The sequence below is a fragment of the Rhipicephalus microplus genome, chromosome 3 (genome assembly GCF_043290135.1).
Source record: "Rhipicephalus microplus isolate Deutch F79 chromosome 3, USDA_Rmic, whole genome shotgun sequence".
Lineage (NCBI taxonomy): Eukaryota > Metazoa > Arthropoda > Arachnida > Ixodida > Ixodidae > Rhipicephalus > Rhipicephalus microplus.
The window spans coordinates 219,128,580-219,146,456 of record NC_134702.1 but is presented as its reverse complement, the minus strand read 5'-3'; the positions used below and the strand labels follow the sequence as shown (position 1 = coordinate 219,146,456).

The following is a 17,877-nucleotide window of genomic DNA, read 5'->3' as shown; positions in this document are numbered from 1 at the left end:
ACCTCATTCATTCTTCAGAAAAATGCCGGCTGTGATTTTTCCTATCCCAACGTCCAGAGCATTTTGTGTTATTCAGGACGCAACCACCAGCCTTGCTTACCAGATCTCTTATTACGGATGGCTGCACTCTCCCCTCAAGTCATTGCGACGAAGAATACGACGCGTGCATTTTGACATGTGTAGAACTATTTGACATTCATGACTTCTAAGCCACTCCTTGTGTACTTTTTCTTGTTTGTAAGTTGTAAGTAGTGCCTTCATTCGGGGGGAGGAAGATTCATGTGGCGTATGGTAGAATGGATGGTATGTAGATGCAGAGAAGGAAAGAGTGTTATGGAATAATGGTATAAACATGGCTTATGAGCCAGGCCACGTCTTCCATCATATAATATATATATATATATATAAATATATATATATATATATATATATATATATATATATATATATATATAGCGGAGCGTCGAACGCGTTATTCGAAGGTCGTAGGTTCTATTCCTGCCCACGGTTGGTTATTTTTTCCTCCACTTTTCTTTCTTCTTATTTACATTTCATTGGTTCTAATAACTTCCCCTTTACATTTCTTGGCATTACTGTCTGTTAGATCTCATTATTATTGTGTTAAAACAGGGAAAAAGATCGTACCACACTCGCCGCCATGGCTACAGGTGGCGCTGACTGACACTACCACGTTCAAATTCACATATCAACCCAATAAAGTGGCTCGGGGAATAGTCGCCGTGATAGCTCAGTGGTAGAACATCGAATTTGTTTTTCGGAGGTTGTAGGTTCGATTGCTGCTCACGGCAAATTATTTTTTCACCGACTTTTCTTTTTACTTTACTATAGTGATATTACTTCCCCTATACATTCCTTGGCATTCTTGTCTGTTATATCTGATTATTATTGTGTAAAAACACGGAAAAACGAGCCCTTAGGTATACACTTCTTTTTCCTGTATATATATGTATATATATATATATATATATATATATATATATATATATATATATATATATATATATATATATATATTGTCACGTTAAAGAGACAGGAGACGTTTTTAAGGCGTCCTCACAAAAGTCCGAAGAGCGGTCGGCTCAGCGCAGCCAAAAACAGAACAATGGCACGAGGGGAACTGCCACTTCGTCTGCCTCTTTTGCGCTGGCAGATCAAGCGCGCGGCACTGCCCCTCCTCCCTGAAGAGCATCGCCTCGATGCTAAACGAAGCGTGTATCGTAAAAAAAAAACATTGTCACAGTGTGTGGTACGGTTTTAACCGCACCACGTGCACAATCTCGGGTCGTAGCTGTCGGCGTCGGGGTGGTTGGCTTCCGTCCGGAAGGACTTCGTAATTGACGTCGCTCACTTGTCGTAGCACTTTGTACGGGCCAAAATACCGACTGAGAAGCTTCTCAGAGAGACCTTTGCAGCGCACAGGGGTCCAAACCAACACCTGGTCACCTGGTTTATAATCGACTTGTCTGTGGCAGCGGTTGTAGCGCTGTGCATCGACGCCTTGTTGTTTCTTGATGTTTACGCGGGCTAGTTGACGTGCTTCCTCGGCTCGTTGCACGAAACACTCAGCATCTTCGTCGAGATTCTCGATGTTGTCAATGTCGCATGGGAGCATTGCGTCCAACATCGTCTGAACGTCCCGACCGTATAGAAGACGAAACGGAGTGAATCGTGTGGTCTCTTGCGTAGCGGTATTATACGCGAATGTTACGTAAGGCAGTATTTCATCCCACGTCTTGTGCTGTACGTCTATGTACATAGACAGCATATCAGTCATCGTTTTGTTAAGCCGCTCGGTCAGTCCATTTGTCTGAGGGTGATACGCTGTTGTCTTGCGATGCGTGGAGTAACTTAACTGAAAAACTTGTTCAAGGAGCCTTGCTGTAAACGCTGTTCCTCGGTCTGTGATGACACAGGATGGAGCACCGTGGCGTAATACAATTCTCTCGATGAAAAACTGAGCAACTTCACAAGCCGTGCTTTTAGGAAGCGCCTTAGTTTCAGCATAGCGGGTTAGATAATCTGTAGCGACGATTATCCACTTGTTGCCGGAAGATGACAAGGGAAACGGACCCAGGAGGTCCATGCCGACTTGATCGAAGGGTGTTCTGGGTGGCTCGATAGGGTGAAGTAATCCCGCAGGCTTAACAGATGGGGATTTTCGGCGCTGGCATTCGCGGCAGGCTTGAACGTACTGTTTAACGCAAGCGGCAAGTTTCGGCCAGTAGTAAGACTTTCGTACCCTAGCGATGGTTCGGGTGATGCCCAGATGGCCCGATGGAGGCTCGTTGTGGCAGGCAAATAGAATTTCCTCACGCAGCTCTGCGGGGACGACCAACAGGTAAGTTTTGTTGCTGGCGGCTGCGTTCTTCTTGTACAACACGCCCTGTCGTAAGCAGAAGGATGACAATCCGCGAGTTATATGCTGGGGCAGTGATACGTTGCGGCCCTCTAGATGTTCAATGATAGGTCGCAATTGAGCATCTGCTCGCTGCCGTAAAGCCAAGTCTGTTACGCTTACGGAGCCAAGGAAAGGGCAGTCCTCTTCGAAGCTCTGAGCGGCAGGCTCAACTGGCGCGCGTGACAACGTGTCCGCATCTTCGTGTGCACGACCGGACTTGTACACGATAGTGACGTCGTACTCCTGCAGACGTAGGCTCCACCTTGCCAGTCGTCCGGAGGGGTCTCTGAGGTTCGCAAGCCAGCACAGCGAGTGATGATCCGTCACTACTCTGAATGGACGGCCGTAAAGGTAAGGTCGAAACTTAGCAATTGCCCACACGACAGCAAGGCACTCCTTCTCCGTGGTACTGTAGTTTGACTCCGGGCGTGTTAGGGTTCGGCTTGCGTAGGCGATAACCTTTTCAATTCCCTCCTGCCGTTGGACGAGTACCGCGCCCAGACCGACGTTACTGGCGTCGGTATGAATTTCTGTTTCGGCTTCCTCGTCGAAATGTCCAAGAACAGGTGGTGATGCCAGGCGAAGCCGAAGCTCTGTGAATGCTGATTCTTGTTCAGCACTCCAAACGAACGGCGTATCGTCTCTAGTGAGTCTAGTTAATGGTTCGGCAATTTTCGAAAAATTGCCTATAAAGCGCCGGTAGTACGCGCATAGACCAAGAAACCGCCGTACACTTTTCTTATCGGCAGGAGTCGGGAAGGCTGCGACAGCGGCGGTTTTCTCAGGGTCAGGACGGACGCCTTCTGCGCTTACGACATGTCCAAGGAACTTTAGTTCTTCGTAACCGAAATGGCATTTTTGCGGCTTTAACGTAAGGTTAGCCGTCCGAATCGCCTCAAGTACTTGTCGTAGTCGCTTCAGATGTTCGGAGAAGCTGGTTGAAAACACGACCACATCATCCAAGTACACAAGGCAGCTTTGCCATTTTAAGTCAGTCAACACAGTGTCCATCATGCGTTGGAAGGTAGCTGGCGCAGAGCAGAGTCCGAACGGTAGCACCCGAAATTCGTAGAGGCCATCCGGCGTGACAAAGGCGGTTTTTTCGCGGTCGCGCTCATCAACCTCAATTTGCCAGTAGCCACTCTTTAAATCCAGGGAAGAAAAATACTTCGCTCGTCGTAGTCGGTCAAGCGAGTCATCAATACGCGGCAGCGGATAAACATCTTTTTTTGTGACGTTGTTGAGCTTTCTGTAATCTACACAGAAGCGAAGCGTACCGTCCTTCTTCTTAACCAGAACGACCGGTGAGGACCAGGGACTGTTCGAAGGCTGGATAACGCCGTCGTCGATCATTTCTTTCACTTGCTGCTTGATAGCTGCGCGTTCTGTCGGCGAGACGCGGTATGGCTGTTGGTGAATAGGTCTTGCGTCGTCGTAAGTGATTATCCTGTGCTGTGTAATTGGCGTCTGACTCACTTTAGACGACTGAGCAAAGCACGCCCTGAATTCAAACAATAGCTCTCGCAAGGCCCTCTGGTTCTCTTCTGGCAGTGCACTGTTCATGTCAACATCTATTACGGTTTGTCCATTGCGGCTACTGTCTTCACAGGCAAAACACTCAATGACGTCCTCCAAGGCTTCAGCGTAGGCGACCGCAGTGCCCCGGAAAAGGTGACGATGCTCATTGGTGAAATTTGTAATCATGACCTCGGCTGTACCGTTCCGAATGTCAATGATGCCTCGTGCCACAGAAATTCCAAGCGCCAGCAGCAGGGAGACGTTGCACTCTGCCACTGTTTCACCGTCACTGGTTCCTTCGGAAGTCACCTGAATTAGGATACTTGCACGAGGTGGTATTGTGACACTGTCGTCGGAAACACGGAGGGCGGTTGTACGGCGGTTGGAGTCCCTTGACGTAGCGTTGACTGTCGAAAAGGAAATGCAGCGTCGCCGTAGGTCGATTACGGCGCCATATTCCCGAAGAAAATCGAGGCCGAGAATTAATTCGCGGGAGCAGTCACGTAGCACGATGGAGCTGACCAAAAACGTGCAGCCTCGTATTTGTAGCCTGGACGTGCACAAACCAACCGGCGTTACAACATGTCCGCCAGCTGTACGTACATGCGATCCTGTCCAAGGCATTATCACTTTCTTCAAGGTACGTGCCAATTGTCCGCTAATAATCGAGTAGTCAGCACCTGTGTCTATTAAGGCAGTTAAATTGCGACCGTCGAGCAGCACAGGTATGTCCATTGAAAAGTCGCTCAGCTGGGATACAGGCGCCGGCGTAGTCGAATTTCCGTTGGTCCGATGTCGCGTCGATTGGAGGGCGAGGTCTTCATCACGTCGAGAATCAGCGGCCTCGCCTCGAAAGGTCGCTGGCGTTAGTTTTCCAGGCGAGGGCTCGGAGACCGTCCTTGCGGCCTTCGATTTCCGTTGCCTGAATAAGATGACGACCGCGGTGACGGTGAGCGCGACTGACGCCTGAGTGGGACGTTCTGCCGAGCGATAAAATCTTCAATTTCTGGTGGTCTCTGTCCAAACCGGGGGCGGGGTGAATTGGCAGGAAAACCCTGCAGCCCAAGTCGGCGGTACTGGCAGTCTCGGTAGAGGTGACCCGCTTCACCGCAGTGGTAGCAAAGCGGTCGTCGGTCGGGCATGCGCCATATGTCGGATTTACGCATGACGGGTCGAGTGTCTGCAAAATAAGGGACCACCTGTGCGGACTGCAGTGTGGCGTACGGGGTTGCGGCTGGTAGTGGGACTGGTGCAGGTGCGTTGTGTTCGAACGTGTCGGTATAAGTGGTGCGCTGGAAACCACTCACTGGGGATGGTGTCGTGGACGACGGAACGGTGCGTCTCAATACGTCTGCGTAGGTCACCCCTAGAGGTTCACTTGAAGTTGCGAACGCCTGAAGTGGTGCAGCAACCTGCGTTGGTGTCTCGCGGCGAGGTGTGCCGAGCGCATGCTGAACTTCGTCACGTATGATGGTGGCGATGCAATTCGTGGAAGGCTGCTGCTGCGCCTGGTTCAGCTGTTGCAGCTGTTGTAGCTCGTCGCGAACAACCGAACGTATCAGCTCGCGAAGCGCTCCCACGTCGGTCGGGAACGAGCCTAGCCCGGTGGTATAGGTAGCATTCACTTGCCGATCGTACTGGTTCCGCTGCTGCAGCGCCTTTTCCATGGCGACGGCTTCAGTGAGGAACTCCGCGACCGTTCTAGGCGGACTACGAATGAGTCCAGCGAAGAGCTGCTCTTTCACACCTCGCATCAAGTGTCGCAGCTTCTTGTCTTCCGGCATGGTTGGATCGGCGCGAGTGAATAGATGAACCATATCCTCCACGTATGTAGCCACACCTTCATTAGGCATCTGCATGCGGGACTGGAGGGCCCTTTCAGCGCGCTCTCGACGATCGAGACTCGAGTACGTTTCGCGGAGCCTGTGACAGAACTCATGCCACGACGTTAGGAGGCCCTTGCGGTTCTGGAACCATGTGCGAGCACCATCCAGAAGACTAAAGTACACATTCTTGAGCTTCGCTACTTCGTCCCACCCGTTGAAATCCGCTACGTACTCGTACTCAGCCAGCCAATCTTCCACATCTTCATAGAGGCCACCACGAAAGGGACTCGGAACACGTGGTTTTTGTAGCGTGTAATGAGTGGGTGCAGCTGCGGGTGCAGCGGTTGGAGCAGCGGCGGCTCCAGCGGTAGGGGAAGCGGTGACAGCAACAGTATTCTCCATACCAGTCGACGTACTTGTACTGTGAGGCACAAACTCGGGGGACAGTCCTCGAATCCTCCGACTGAAACGGTGTACCGGCGTAAGCTCTGGGTTTTGGGTCACGTTCCGGCTGCTAGAAGGAGTCTGTTGCATAGGTGAGGTTACCCAGCACCTCCACCATTAAAATGTCACGTTAAAGAGACAGGAGACGTTTTTAAGGCGTCCTCACAAAAGTCCGAAGAGCGGTCGGCTCAGCGCAGCCAAAAACAGAACAATGGCACGAGGGGAACTGCCACTTCGTCTGCCTCTTTTGCGCTGGCAGATCAAGCGCGCGGCAATATATATATATTGTGGGTGTGTTGTGGGTTCACGAGCACTAAATGAACGCTTAAGCACTCGCCGGAGGCAGAGCTAAGCAGTGGCGTATACTGATCTACCTGTTCACCTTCTCAACTGCCATGGTACGCAGACGAAGAGTCCGACGGCGCCGGTGATGGTGGGGGCCGCCGGACGGATGCCACGAAGGACCCTACGTATTCGCTTGTATTCAGAGTGAGCGGACCAGTGCCGTCAACGGTCATCACACGGGCAACGACTGTTCCGGCAACGAAGTCCCCGCCACGAAAACCCGCGACTCGTAAGTCCAACGCCTACGCGTCCTCCAGTAGCAATCCAGCACACCACAGGTGTGCTCGCTGTCAAGGCAAGACATTCACGATAAAAAGGGTGTTTTACCGATCAGAAACAGTTTTATCTCGAACGGTTTCGGTCAGGAGTGCAAGTGGTTGTTCTGAAAATGGTAACTAAGCTGCCACATTGGACGTTCCGCAGCACTGTTTAGGCATTGGCAATGAAGCATTCGGCAAAGTACACTAGCGCTTTAGAACAGTATTTATGTCATTTGCGACAGTTCTAAAGTAACGTTGTGCAGTCAAAGCATTTGGAATGGGGTTGGTGAGCTCAGTAAGAGATAGGCATCGTTCAGTCAAATACGTCTTTAGTAGTGAACTTTAATAGTTGTAATTCTGCCCACGTTTTTTGTAATGTTACTATCACCCGCCTTGGCGGTTGATAGTACTTGACGTTTAAGAAATTTTCAGAGCAAGTTACCAGACGACTATTCTGGTGGTCATGAAGGCGAAGCCCGATTTTCAAAGTGGCGATAAATGACCACTTCCACGGTAACGTAAATCTCGAATACAAACAATGGTGTTGAAATTCAAGGCACCCTCGAGGGACCTCTTCAATAGATACATGTGTACGAAAGCTCTCGACCCGACGCCTCACTCTTCTCTTCATTTTTATTGCAAAGCTACATAAAAACAAGTTTCATCTGACCACCTTGGTTACTCGTCATGAACTTTCAAGAAATTGTTCAGTCAAAGCTACTAACGTAAAACTTCACATGCTTCGGCATCGCCTACTGGGTAACGGGAAGCAACTTGGTCCGAAGAGGAATTGCTTCTTGATGGGTCGCATCATTCAAATGCAATTCTTATAGCCCACCAATTCCTATAGGCACCACCAGAAGGTGACGTCACCGCTAACTCCTTAAAACGAACACGCAAAGGATGACATGCCACCTTCGAAAAAATTAGGTTTTTCTATAGAAACATCGGTCAGCAATTCTGAAGCACTTCCACTGTTAACCCCGATTGTCCCACTACGTTGTTTCCATCTGTCAGCCCCCATCTAGATTTTGTATAGCCCACAAAGAAATAAATAACGTGGGGGTTCTTACGGCTGAAATACTTGTATACTTATAGCGCGAGAATAGAATGATGTCAAAAAGACAAGAAGGAGACGGTCATCATTCCATTCTCGCGCTGTACATATCGTCATGTTATACCAAATAGCTTAAACCGCCAAAATTGAAATACTACCTTTTGCTGTTGCCAGCTTCAGGTGCTTGGGGAAGTGTATAATCCAAATAAAGAAAATAAGTTGGACACGCAGTAAAAAACCACCGGGATCCTTTACTCAAAAAAACTAACGCCAGCTATGAAAAAAAAGGAAATTCAGAAAAATATTTTCGGCAGAACCCATGAACCTTGGTAATTGATGTTATGTAAACGTACGAATTAGAGATAACTGTAATGTAATTTCCTTATTGAGCGAGGTGCTATGAAGTGGAGCTAAAGATATGTACAAATTCTCGCACAAAAATTCGTTAAACAGCTGTATGTGTTTCATATAACCAGTTGTCTACAGTTGCGTAGCGATGTTAAGAGCAAGGGAAATTACCAACACAATAAGCGGTAACCTGATATGAAGCACTGGTGCTCACAAGAATGGTAGCCTTGGACGCTGCTAGATATATCATCTTTGGGGAAAGCACCTAACCAAAATTTGCTTTTTTGAACATGAAGGCTGCATCTTAGGAGCATATATGTAATGTTTATAAAATTCAGTAGGCAGCACTTCAACCGCAGCGACGTTTATACACTCTAAGGCAAAATTACCCGAAAAACGAGTAACGAAGCTCAAGAGGCACGTGCAATGAACGAATAGACAGTTGAGGAGGAACCACAGAGAGAGCGTGCCGCGTGCGAACCACTTAGTCTCCAAACACGTTCCATAGAGATAAACTACCTGGGGAATGAAGGCAGCGCGCCAAGCATTGCCAAGGTCACTATCCGATTTCCTTCCCTCCTGGCTCAGTCTTTCCCCGTATTTTGCTGGCGATGGTTCGCGTTGCGTCGCGCTTGAGTGCTCGACTACGGCATCCTGGATTCGACGATCTAGGAACTACAACGTGGTGCTTGTGTGTACGCTTAGATCAGCGTAGGCTGCTGCTTTTACGTTTCACTGCACCCATTCAGTCTGGAGCAAGCCTCGACTCGTCACCATGCCGCGCTGTATATATCTGGCTTCAAGATGGTCACCATCAACACTCGACAGCAACAGTTGAAAAGGCCAATATAGCGACTGAAAAGACAGCAGGCCTATCGGATATATAATTTAGTCCGACTCAGGGCAGAAATCAGCACTGGATTCTTTTGCAAGTAGGTTATCATTCTTTAATCTACTCTAGGTGTCGCATGTGCGATACGGATCGCGCTGGCCAGCAACGGGCTCGGCCGTGTTGTATATCGCACGCACGGAATGCACGGCGAAGGTCAGCTTGGGCGTCTGCAGTTCGGCTGTGCTTTACAACCGCCTGAAAATCGGCCGCCATTGCCGTCGGCCTCTCGTACGCTCGCTCATCGAGTGCTCGCCTGTCTTCGCCGCCACGACGAGCTCCGGGCTGACGATATAGGGCTGAGCCCTCGTCGCTGTGTTGGGAGTCATCGAAAACACGTTGCGGGTTCTCGTAAAGAGCTTGGTTGTAGTATGTAGCGCGCTGTAAGAGCACCAGCACGGGCTGGTGGGGCTTTCGCTAGCGTCGGAACTCACCGAAGATTGGTCGTCATTACAGTTGACTTTCCCGCCAGTCGGTCGCAAGCAGCTCGGCGCCATCCGTTGGCCGCGGCGGCGCACTCGCGTTTGCGCACTGCTCTCGCTCGAGTTTGTTGAAAAGGGCCGCATTACCGTCGGTTTCTTCGGCGCTAGCTCCAAACCAGCTTGGCGCTGTTCGCGGCGGCGGCCAAGCGTACGCTCGCTCTCCTGTTTGAAGTTCGCTGGCGGTAGACACTCCACGTGCAGCGCCGTGCTTGGTCTCACATTCGCTTGCTCTAGCTGAATGACGTTGCCCGCTTAGGACTCGCCAACTTGTTAGCGGCACGGTGGTTCGCGGAGTTGCTGCTGCAGCCGCCGCTTCTAAACTGTTGCGCTACGGGGATCCAAATGAGTCTGACGAGGTGTGCCATAATGGTGAAATTATTAGCATGTCATATCTCACGTATGTTTTTATTTCACCTTGCACATATTCCTCATATTCATTCGTATTCATCCTCTGTCACGTGTGACTCACTATTTTACATACTTATTGTGCAGCCGTGGGCACACACCACGCTGAAGGCTATGTGCGCTGCCGTCTGCGATGCCTGTCATCCATCTCTATCGTCAGGGCAGCTTCAGAAGGACTGTGCGAGATGCGAAGTTAAAGTTATTCGTGTCTCACATTTTACACGCACGTTTTTATATTAACTTGCACGTACTTGTCATATGCGTGCATCTTTAACTTCTGTCACGTGTGTCTAACTATTTTTACTATGTCATTGTACGTACAGCCGTGGGAACACAAAAGGCAGAAGGCTGCATGCGCTGGCGTCTGCAATGCCTGTCATCTATCGCTTTCGTCAGAGGAGCTCCACAAGGAGTGAACAAGATGTGATAACGAGACTGGACTTGTACACTTCTCCATGAATTCACTTAAGAGAATGGAGAAACTTCATGTGTATGTAGAAAAATAAAAGATTTCGATGTCTCACTTTTGTCGTTCGTTGTTGCCGTGACTGCAAAAGCAGTAACACATAAGTGGCTAACTACTTTTTCGCGTGTTCTTTTCTGCGCAATTTTTTGCTCACTGCGCAGGAAAATAGGCGAAAAAAGTATTAATCATCGTGAAAATAAACAAAAAACAATGTTTGCACTGAGGATAAAACGTTCATCCAATTGGAGTATTTGAGTGGATCAACCGTTCGTCCGGTGAGGTGCAACTGTGAGGACGTAAAGTTGTCCAGTAAGGTATAAATGTGGGGATTAACAGTTGCTATATAAAGTGTTAGTGTGAGGACTAAATGTTAGTACTTTGAGGTGAATTGGGGGGTAATGGTTACTCACTAGGGTGTAAATGTGAGGACTAAATGTTAGTTCCTTGAACTCGTCTGTGGGGACTAACAGTTTTACCTGGTAGCGTTAGTCTTTAAAGGGATTGATGACTGTGGGCTGTGGCGGCTGCATTTCCGATGGAGGCGGAAATGTTGTAGGCCCGTGTACTCAGATTTGGGTGCACGTTAAAGAACCCCAGGTGGTCAAAATTTCCGGAGCCCTCCACTACGGCGTCTCTCATAATCAAATAGTGGTTTTGGGACGTTAAACCCCACAAATCAATCAATCAATCAATCAATCAGGGATTGATGACTGTGGCAGCCCCATTAGTATATTTTATTTTGATACAATTATATGGACACTCACGGCTGGATTTAGCCGCCAGCGTAGGCGTCAATTTTATGTACCGCATGTACCGTATCTATATATATAAAAACGCAAGAAATAAAATTAATCCAGAAAAAAGATTAGAGTGCGCAATCAAACGTGGGGCCTCCGCGTCGTGAATGCGAGGCGTCAACCACTGAGCCACCGAGGCGTAACTCCTGGAACTGTCTGATGGCAAGCTACTAATATGTACCACTTACCGCTGTTGGCGGGAATCTCGGGGGGGAACTGTTATGTTTTAAAAAGCATTATAAGCAAAGAAGAAGGAGGAAGAAAGTTTAGGCGGAAAGACAGGGAGGTTAGCCGGTTCTTAGACCGGCTGGCTACCCTGTGCTGGGGAAAAGGGTGAGGGGAATGAAAGATGTTAAAAAGAAATGTTGCGAAGAGAGGGAGAAATTACAGAAAAAAATTGCGACAGAGGAAAGGCAACATCAAAGAGCATAACACACTAAAATCTGTCTCTGAGGCCAGTTGTCCGCAAAACGCGCTGAGGTTTCTTGCTGGAAAAACGTGGGGTGCATCGGTGCGAGCAATGCTCCAACTCTACACTGTTCTGTTCCTCGGTTATATGCGATACAGCTTACCCGTGCTTTGCGGGATCCGAAGAACAAACTTGCACGTCCTCCAGTCGATCCAAGCCCAAGCCCTGAGAATATGCCTTGGTCTCCCGAGATGCGTGTCTACAGCAGCGACAGTCATCATTGCGCGTGATTATTCAATCGACGCATGCATCCGCGTAGACGCTTTGAGAATGCACATAAGACATTTCGCTCAGCTTCCATCTCATCACCTCGCCTCACTTCGAACTTCCAGGCCCCACTCAGCGTTCAGCGCAACTGTAGCTCAGCATTGCGTAGTGCTTCCATTGCACTTCACGCATGCAGCACAGCCGCCGATACCATTATGGTGCCTAGACCCACCCAAAGCCCTTCATACAATTCCTGGCATCCAAAATAAGACAAAGTTGTCGCATCTAGCCCTGAAACGGGCCACATTACTTTTCCTGCAAGAGAAGCACAATGGACGCCTTCAAATTTACACGGACGGCTCGGTGTCTTCAGTAAGCACTGCAGGGCCGGTGGTTATTCTCGCGAGGCACATCACAATTAAATTCGTGACATCGCATTTGACGTCGTCGACAGCTGCACAACTTGCAGCCATACGTGCAGCTCAGGAGTTTAAAGTAAAAGAACCTTCGGGAATTTGGTCGGTCTTCTCGGAATCGAAGGCATCTCTTCAATGTCTTACGTCACCCTTTCGCCATGGACCTAATGAACAGTTAGAAGCTGTAATAAGGCTTCTTCATCACCAAGCAATCGAAAAACAGCACAGCATAGTGTATCAGTGGATACCAGGTCATTGCGGTATATATGGCAATGACCGCGCAGATGAAGCCGCTAGATCTGCACACAATGGTACCCAATACAAAGCCATCCCGTTCTCAAGAACCGAAGCAGCTACAAGACTTCGTTCGCTTTCACGTTACCTCACACTGGTACAGTGGAACTCAACAAACTTCACAAACGCGCGCCTGCATAACTTGGATCCCGATCTGCAGCTTCGTCTTCCTCCAAGGATATCTCGAGCTGAGGAGACTCTTCTATGCCGCCTGTGGCTTGGAGTGGCCTACACGAACGCATACTCTGATCTCATAGGGATGGCCAGCTCTCCTACATGCACTTACTGCAGTTGCGAAGAAACCATCGCGCACCTTCTGTGTGAGTGCACCCATTTCAACGCGCAAAGACAAGAACTCACTACAGCTCTGGATAGACAAGACGATCCGCCTTTGTCGGAACAAAGGATTCTGGGTCATTTGCCGAGCCCATCCTCAGCCCAGAAGGCTTTGAAAGCTTTGCATTATCAGCAAGATGGCCAATGAGCTTACGGATGCTCCCATCTTACACGGGCACTTTGATACGCCGAGAGGAGGATAGTGGACAACCTCTGACGCACCCTTATCTCCTGGTGTGGAGGATCCTACGTCTTCGCTAGTGTTGGGCTTGCACTGTAAAGATTCTGTTGAGGCAACGGGCGCAAAAAAATTGCCCGCAGCTTCCCTCGGGGGAACACTGAGGAGGATGCGGAGCATATAATTGGTTAACGGGGTGTTAAAGTGCGACTTACTTGGGTCGATGGCTAAATTGGTTAACGTGGTTGTGAAATGGGGTGTTAAATTGCGACTTACTTGGGTCGATGGCTAAATTGGTTAACGTGGTTGTAGGAGGGTATGTTAAATGAGTGAACACGTACACACGTATGCGAAAGGGCGGCACTGGTCGAAGGGACGTCGATCATTGTGTTTGTGGATTTGTTGGAATTCATTTCACCGCGACCTTGGACGTCGACGCGCCGTACAAACCAACCGACGAGCGGCAACTGAGCGAGCGAGCGCCGACCTTGAGTATATATACAGCGCCACGGCGCATCAACTGTTAGCTGTTGAATGTTCTCGAAGCGCGACGCCACATGCGCGTCCACTGGAGAATCAGGAGAATTGTAGATGTCGAACGCGGTGTGTAGAGGAGGAAGGGTGCACAGATGGTGGAGGAGTGAAGCGCGCGTGGTGTGTAGAGGAGGAAGGGATGCACAGATGGGGGAAGAGTGGTCGACGGCGCGACGGCGCATGCGCGCGCGTCAGCTGTCGAATGTTCGAGAAGCGGTGCGGACGGCGCGGACGGCGCACTACAAGGCGCGAGTATAAGATGCTTCCGCATCTAAAACGTCACTGCAATCGTTCACAGAATTCGTTTGCGGAAAGAGCGCACTTTTATGACACAGCGAAGTATCAACTGAAACACTTATTTGCGTTCATCTGTACCTGTGAGTACGTTTCGTGCGTCATTTGTGCGTAAGAAACGCGGGGCACGTTTCCATCTGCTTGCCATTCTGGTCGTGACTTTCCAATTCGTTGCTATCGCGTTCATTGCTTCGTCATTGCGGTAACGCTGTCACTTTTTTATGAACACAATACAGTTTATTGTCACATGAAGTATAGGGGGCTAAAAGTTGCGGCATTTTCATACCTGGACTTTGAGGTCATACGTCTGCCAAACTTCCTCCTCCAGCCACCCTGCTTAAAAAGTGCTTATAACAGCATTGGAATGTTTCAAAATGAGAAAGGCTTTCACATATACAGCAGAAGTAATGACGCATACAATTGTTGGCTAAGCCTACTTGACAAAATCAGTTCAGCTGATAATGCTGAAAACAACCTTTATCCCTCGAGACGCCCGCCAACAGCGGTAAGTGGTAGATATAAATAGCTTGCTGTTTGAATGTTGCAGGAGGTACCCCTCGGTGGCTCAGTGGTTGACACCTCGCATTCACGAAGTGTAGGTCCCACATTCGATTCCGCACGCCGGAGTCTTTTAAAGACAATAGTCTTTCTTAGCGACCTGCGAAACAAAAAATTTGATCTGTCATTCTGTCTGTCTGTCTGTCTGTCTGTCTGTTTGTCCACCCGTAACGGTACAGGGCACGTTAAACGGCATCAGCGGATACCCCAAACGGCCAACCCCATCTGCAGCGCCCACCAATGTTGCTCAAGACACAGCGTTCATACCATTGCAATTTTCAATTAAAAAGCAATTATCACGCGCATATTCTGAGGCACCATAACACTACGTATATATTCTCTATGTGCATCTTTTATTTGAAAAAACGTCATAAGCAATTTTCGGGGACCGCAGCCTTTATCATGCGACGCTGACCATGCGAAGCTTGCACGAAAATGGAAGTGTTTCCAACGTTTTCGATAAGACGACAAAGTTGTGGCACCTACTCTTCGCCTTGCGTTTTACACGTTATCACCTCTGAAACGGGCGCCTACGCCCGTAACGTAGCGTTTTCCAAGATAACTGCCAGATAGCGCTCATGTTTTACGTGTGACGTGACTTGGTGCGCTCGTTCGCCTCTACTGCATGCTCATGGCACTGCAACAAAGCGCCTTCGGAGTATCAATCACCGATTTCCTTGAGCCGAACATCAAAAAGACCTTTTCTTCAATCTCTCCAGACGCAAGACTATCGTCTTTCGACGACACTTGTAGATTAACATGCAGATACGGGGCCAATTTTTTTCTGGATTTCTTTCTTTCTTTCGTTTTTATATAAGTAGATACTTATACATATGAAGTGCATGACATCTACGCCGATGTCGCAGCAAAATACAGCCAAGAGCGTCCCTCTAATTGCTGTTGCAGTGAAATATAATGATTATTTACCCCCCCCCCCCCCCTGCCAGAATCAGTCTAAACACCAATTTTAACAAATAGCCCCTCCGCGGTGGTCTAGTGGCTAAGGTACTCGGCTGCTATATTAAGTAATATTTGCTATATTATTAAGTAATATTATTATATTAAGTAATATTTGCTGCTACATTAAGTAAAATATATTAAGTAATATATGGGACTGCGAACACGCGTATTGAAACACTAACCTGTTGAGATAGCTTGAGCCTTACGGCATCGCACTTTTAGAATGTAACTGCAAACACCACTGACGTTGCCGGGATGCTGAAATGTTTCTATTTTGCACGTCCACATATACAGGCACACATATACACGCATGCTTGATCATGCATAAAGTATGGCTGAAGCCCATTCCCCCACAATTCACCTTAGAACTTTTAAATATTTTGGCTATGCCACTGGTAATAATACAGCCGTGCTCAGAATAGACATGCTTAAAGAAATTTTGAGATAGGAAACGCGGGTTGGAAGTAAGTGCAAGATGAAATTCGAAAAGAGGAAGGTGAATGGGAATAATGGTTATGTAGTTCAATTGACTACAAGTAGGTTGTTTATCCATAGCAGTGGAGTAACGTTTCAGGTATTAGCACGTTTGAGGCAGAGAGTGCAAGAGAGGTAAGTGTACATGAGAGTTGAATGCTATGATGTTGTTAGGAAGTAGGTGAAGGCTTCCCTTGTCGTATTTAAAAACGTATGAAAGTGACAACTTGTGCTGTATGATTTGCCATAATATATCTTCCCAAACGGATCATTCGCCGTCAGCACTAAGCGATGCACTTTTTTTATTGTCAGGTGATTAACAACGCTACTTCGCTAAGAGCCTTAGAAATCAACTTTTACAGATTATTTTCAACAGCATCCGTGAAACGATACTACTCACGTGAAATCGGCTGTGGTGCCCGCTAAGGGAGTAATGAATCTTTAAAAAGAAAAATTGCATTTCTGTCATTGTTGATGTTTGGGAACTCTCCTTTCCCCCAAGCATCCTTTTACGCGTTTTTACTCGCTGTGATGTTTAGAGAGTGTGTAAAAATTCATAACGCTTCAGGCAGATGCTGTTACTATAGCACCAACTTAAGAATCATGCTTCATTGCTATAGAATGCGATGTAAGGCTTGGTGAAACAGCTTTATGCACAAATGCTTGCATAGCGCTTCTGTTTTCGGCAGTTGGCATTGACACAAGGCCGAGCTAGCCCACACACTGGTGCTATAATAATAACATAGTCAGTGACCGGCTTGTGCATCGTGGTGGGTGTCTAGCGATGAAAGTGGCATGTGCTAGACAAGGCACGCACCGTTAACGTCTCACTTTACGCGATGTCGCAGGTGCGCCGATCACTACGACGAGCGTGAGAAGGACGACCAGACGAAAGACCACGACAACGTTAAAGACCACGACCACGTTAAAGACCACGACCACGTTGAAGACCACGACAACTGAGACCACCATGACAACGACGACCGTGAGGACGACGACCAGACGGAAGACCACGACCACGTTGAAGACCACGACAACTAAGACCACCATGACTACAACGACTACCACGACGACGACCACGACGACTACCACGACGACGACCACGACGACCACCACCACGACAACTACGACAACCACGACTACGACGACTACCACGACGACTACCACGACGACGACCACCACCACAACTACGACTACGACCACCACCACAACTACGACTGCAACCACCACGACCACTACGACAACCACGACTACGACAACCACGACTACGACGACTACCACAACGACAACTACAACAACTACGACTACGACAACTACGACCACGACAACCACAACTACGTCGACGACCACCACGACAACTACAACAACCTCCACTACGACGACCACCACGACGACGACAACCACAACTACGACAACCACGACTACGACGACGACAACCACCACTACGTCGACGACCACCACGACAACCACCACTACGTCGACTACCACGACGACCACCACCACGACAACTACGACAACCACGACTACGACAACCACGACTACGACAACCACAACTACGACAACCACAACTACGACAACCACAACTACGACTACGACGACTACCACAACGACGACAACCACGACTACGACGACAACCACGACTACGACGACTACCACGACAACGACTACCACAAGTACAACAACGACCACCACGACAACTAGACCTACGCGTAGTATTTCTTCGACATCGCCCTTCCCAGCAGGTAAGCCACGCATCATTTTTATTGGGGAGAAAACGTGCGTAAGCTTGTTAGCTGATAGCGCATTGTGCTGAAAACTGATTTGAACTAAGGCTGTCGGTGCTCAGTAGATATAGAGACAGTGGAGACAGCAACACTATGGTGTTAGAAAAACTTGGTGTT

At 48.6% G+C, this 17,877-nt stretch overlaps 1 protein-coding gene across 1 annotated transcript in view; it reads left to right on the top strand.

Moving 5' to 3' along the window:
* Nucleotides 1–17,677, top strand: part of LOC142803138 (uncharacterized) — a 53,617-nt gene extending 35,940 nt beyond the window's left edge. The window contains exons 3-4 of the mRNA XM_075888240.1: nt 6,614–6,781; nt 17,019–17,677. Coding sequence (XP_075744355.1) covers nt 6,614–6,781; nt 17,019–17,677 — 827 coding nt within the window. The remainder of the gene's footprint in view (nt 1–6,613; nt 6,782–17,018) is intronic.
* Nucleotides 17,678–17,877: the final 200 nt, after the last annotated feature.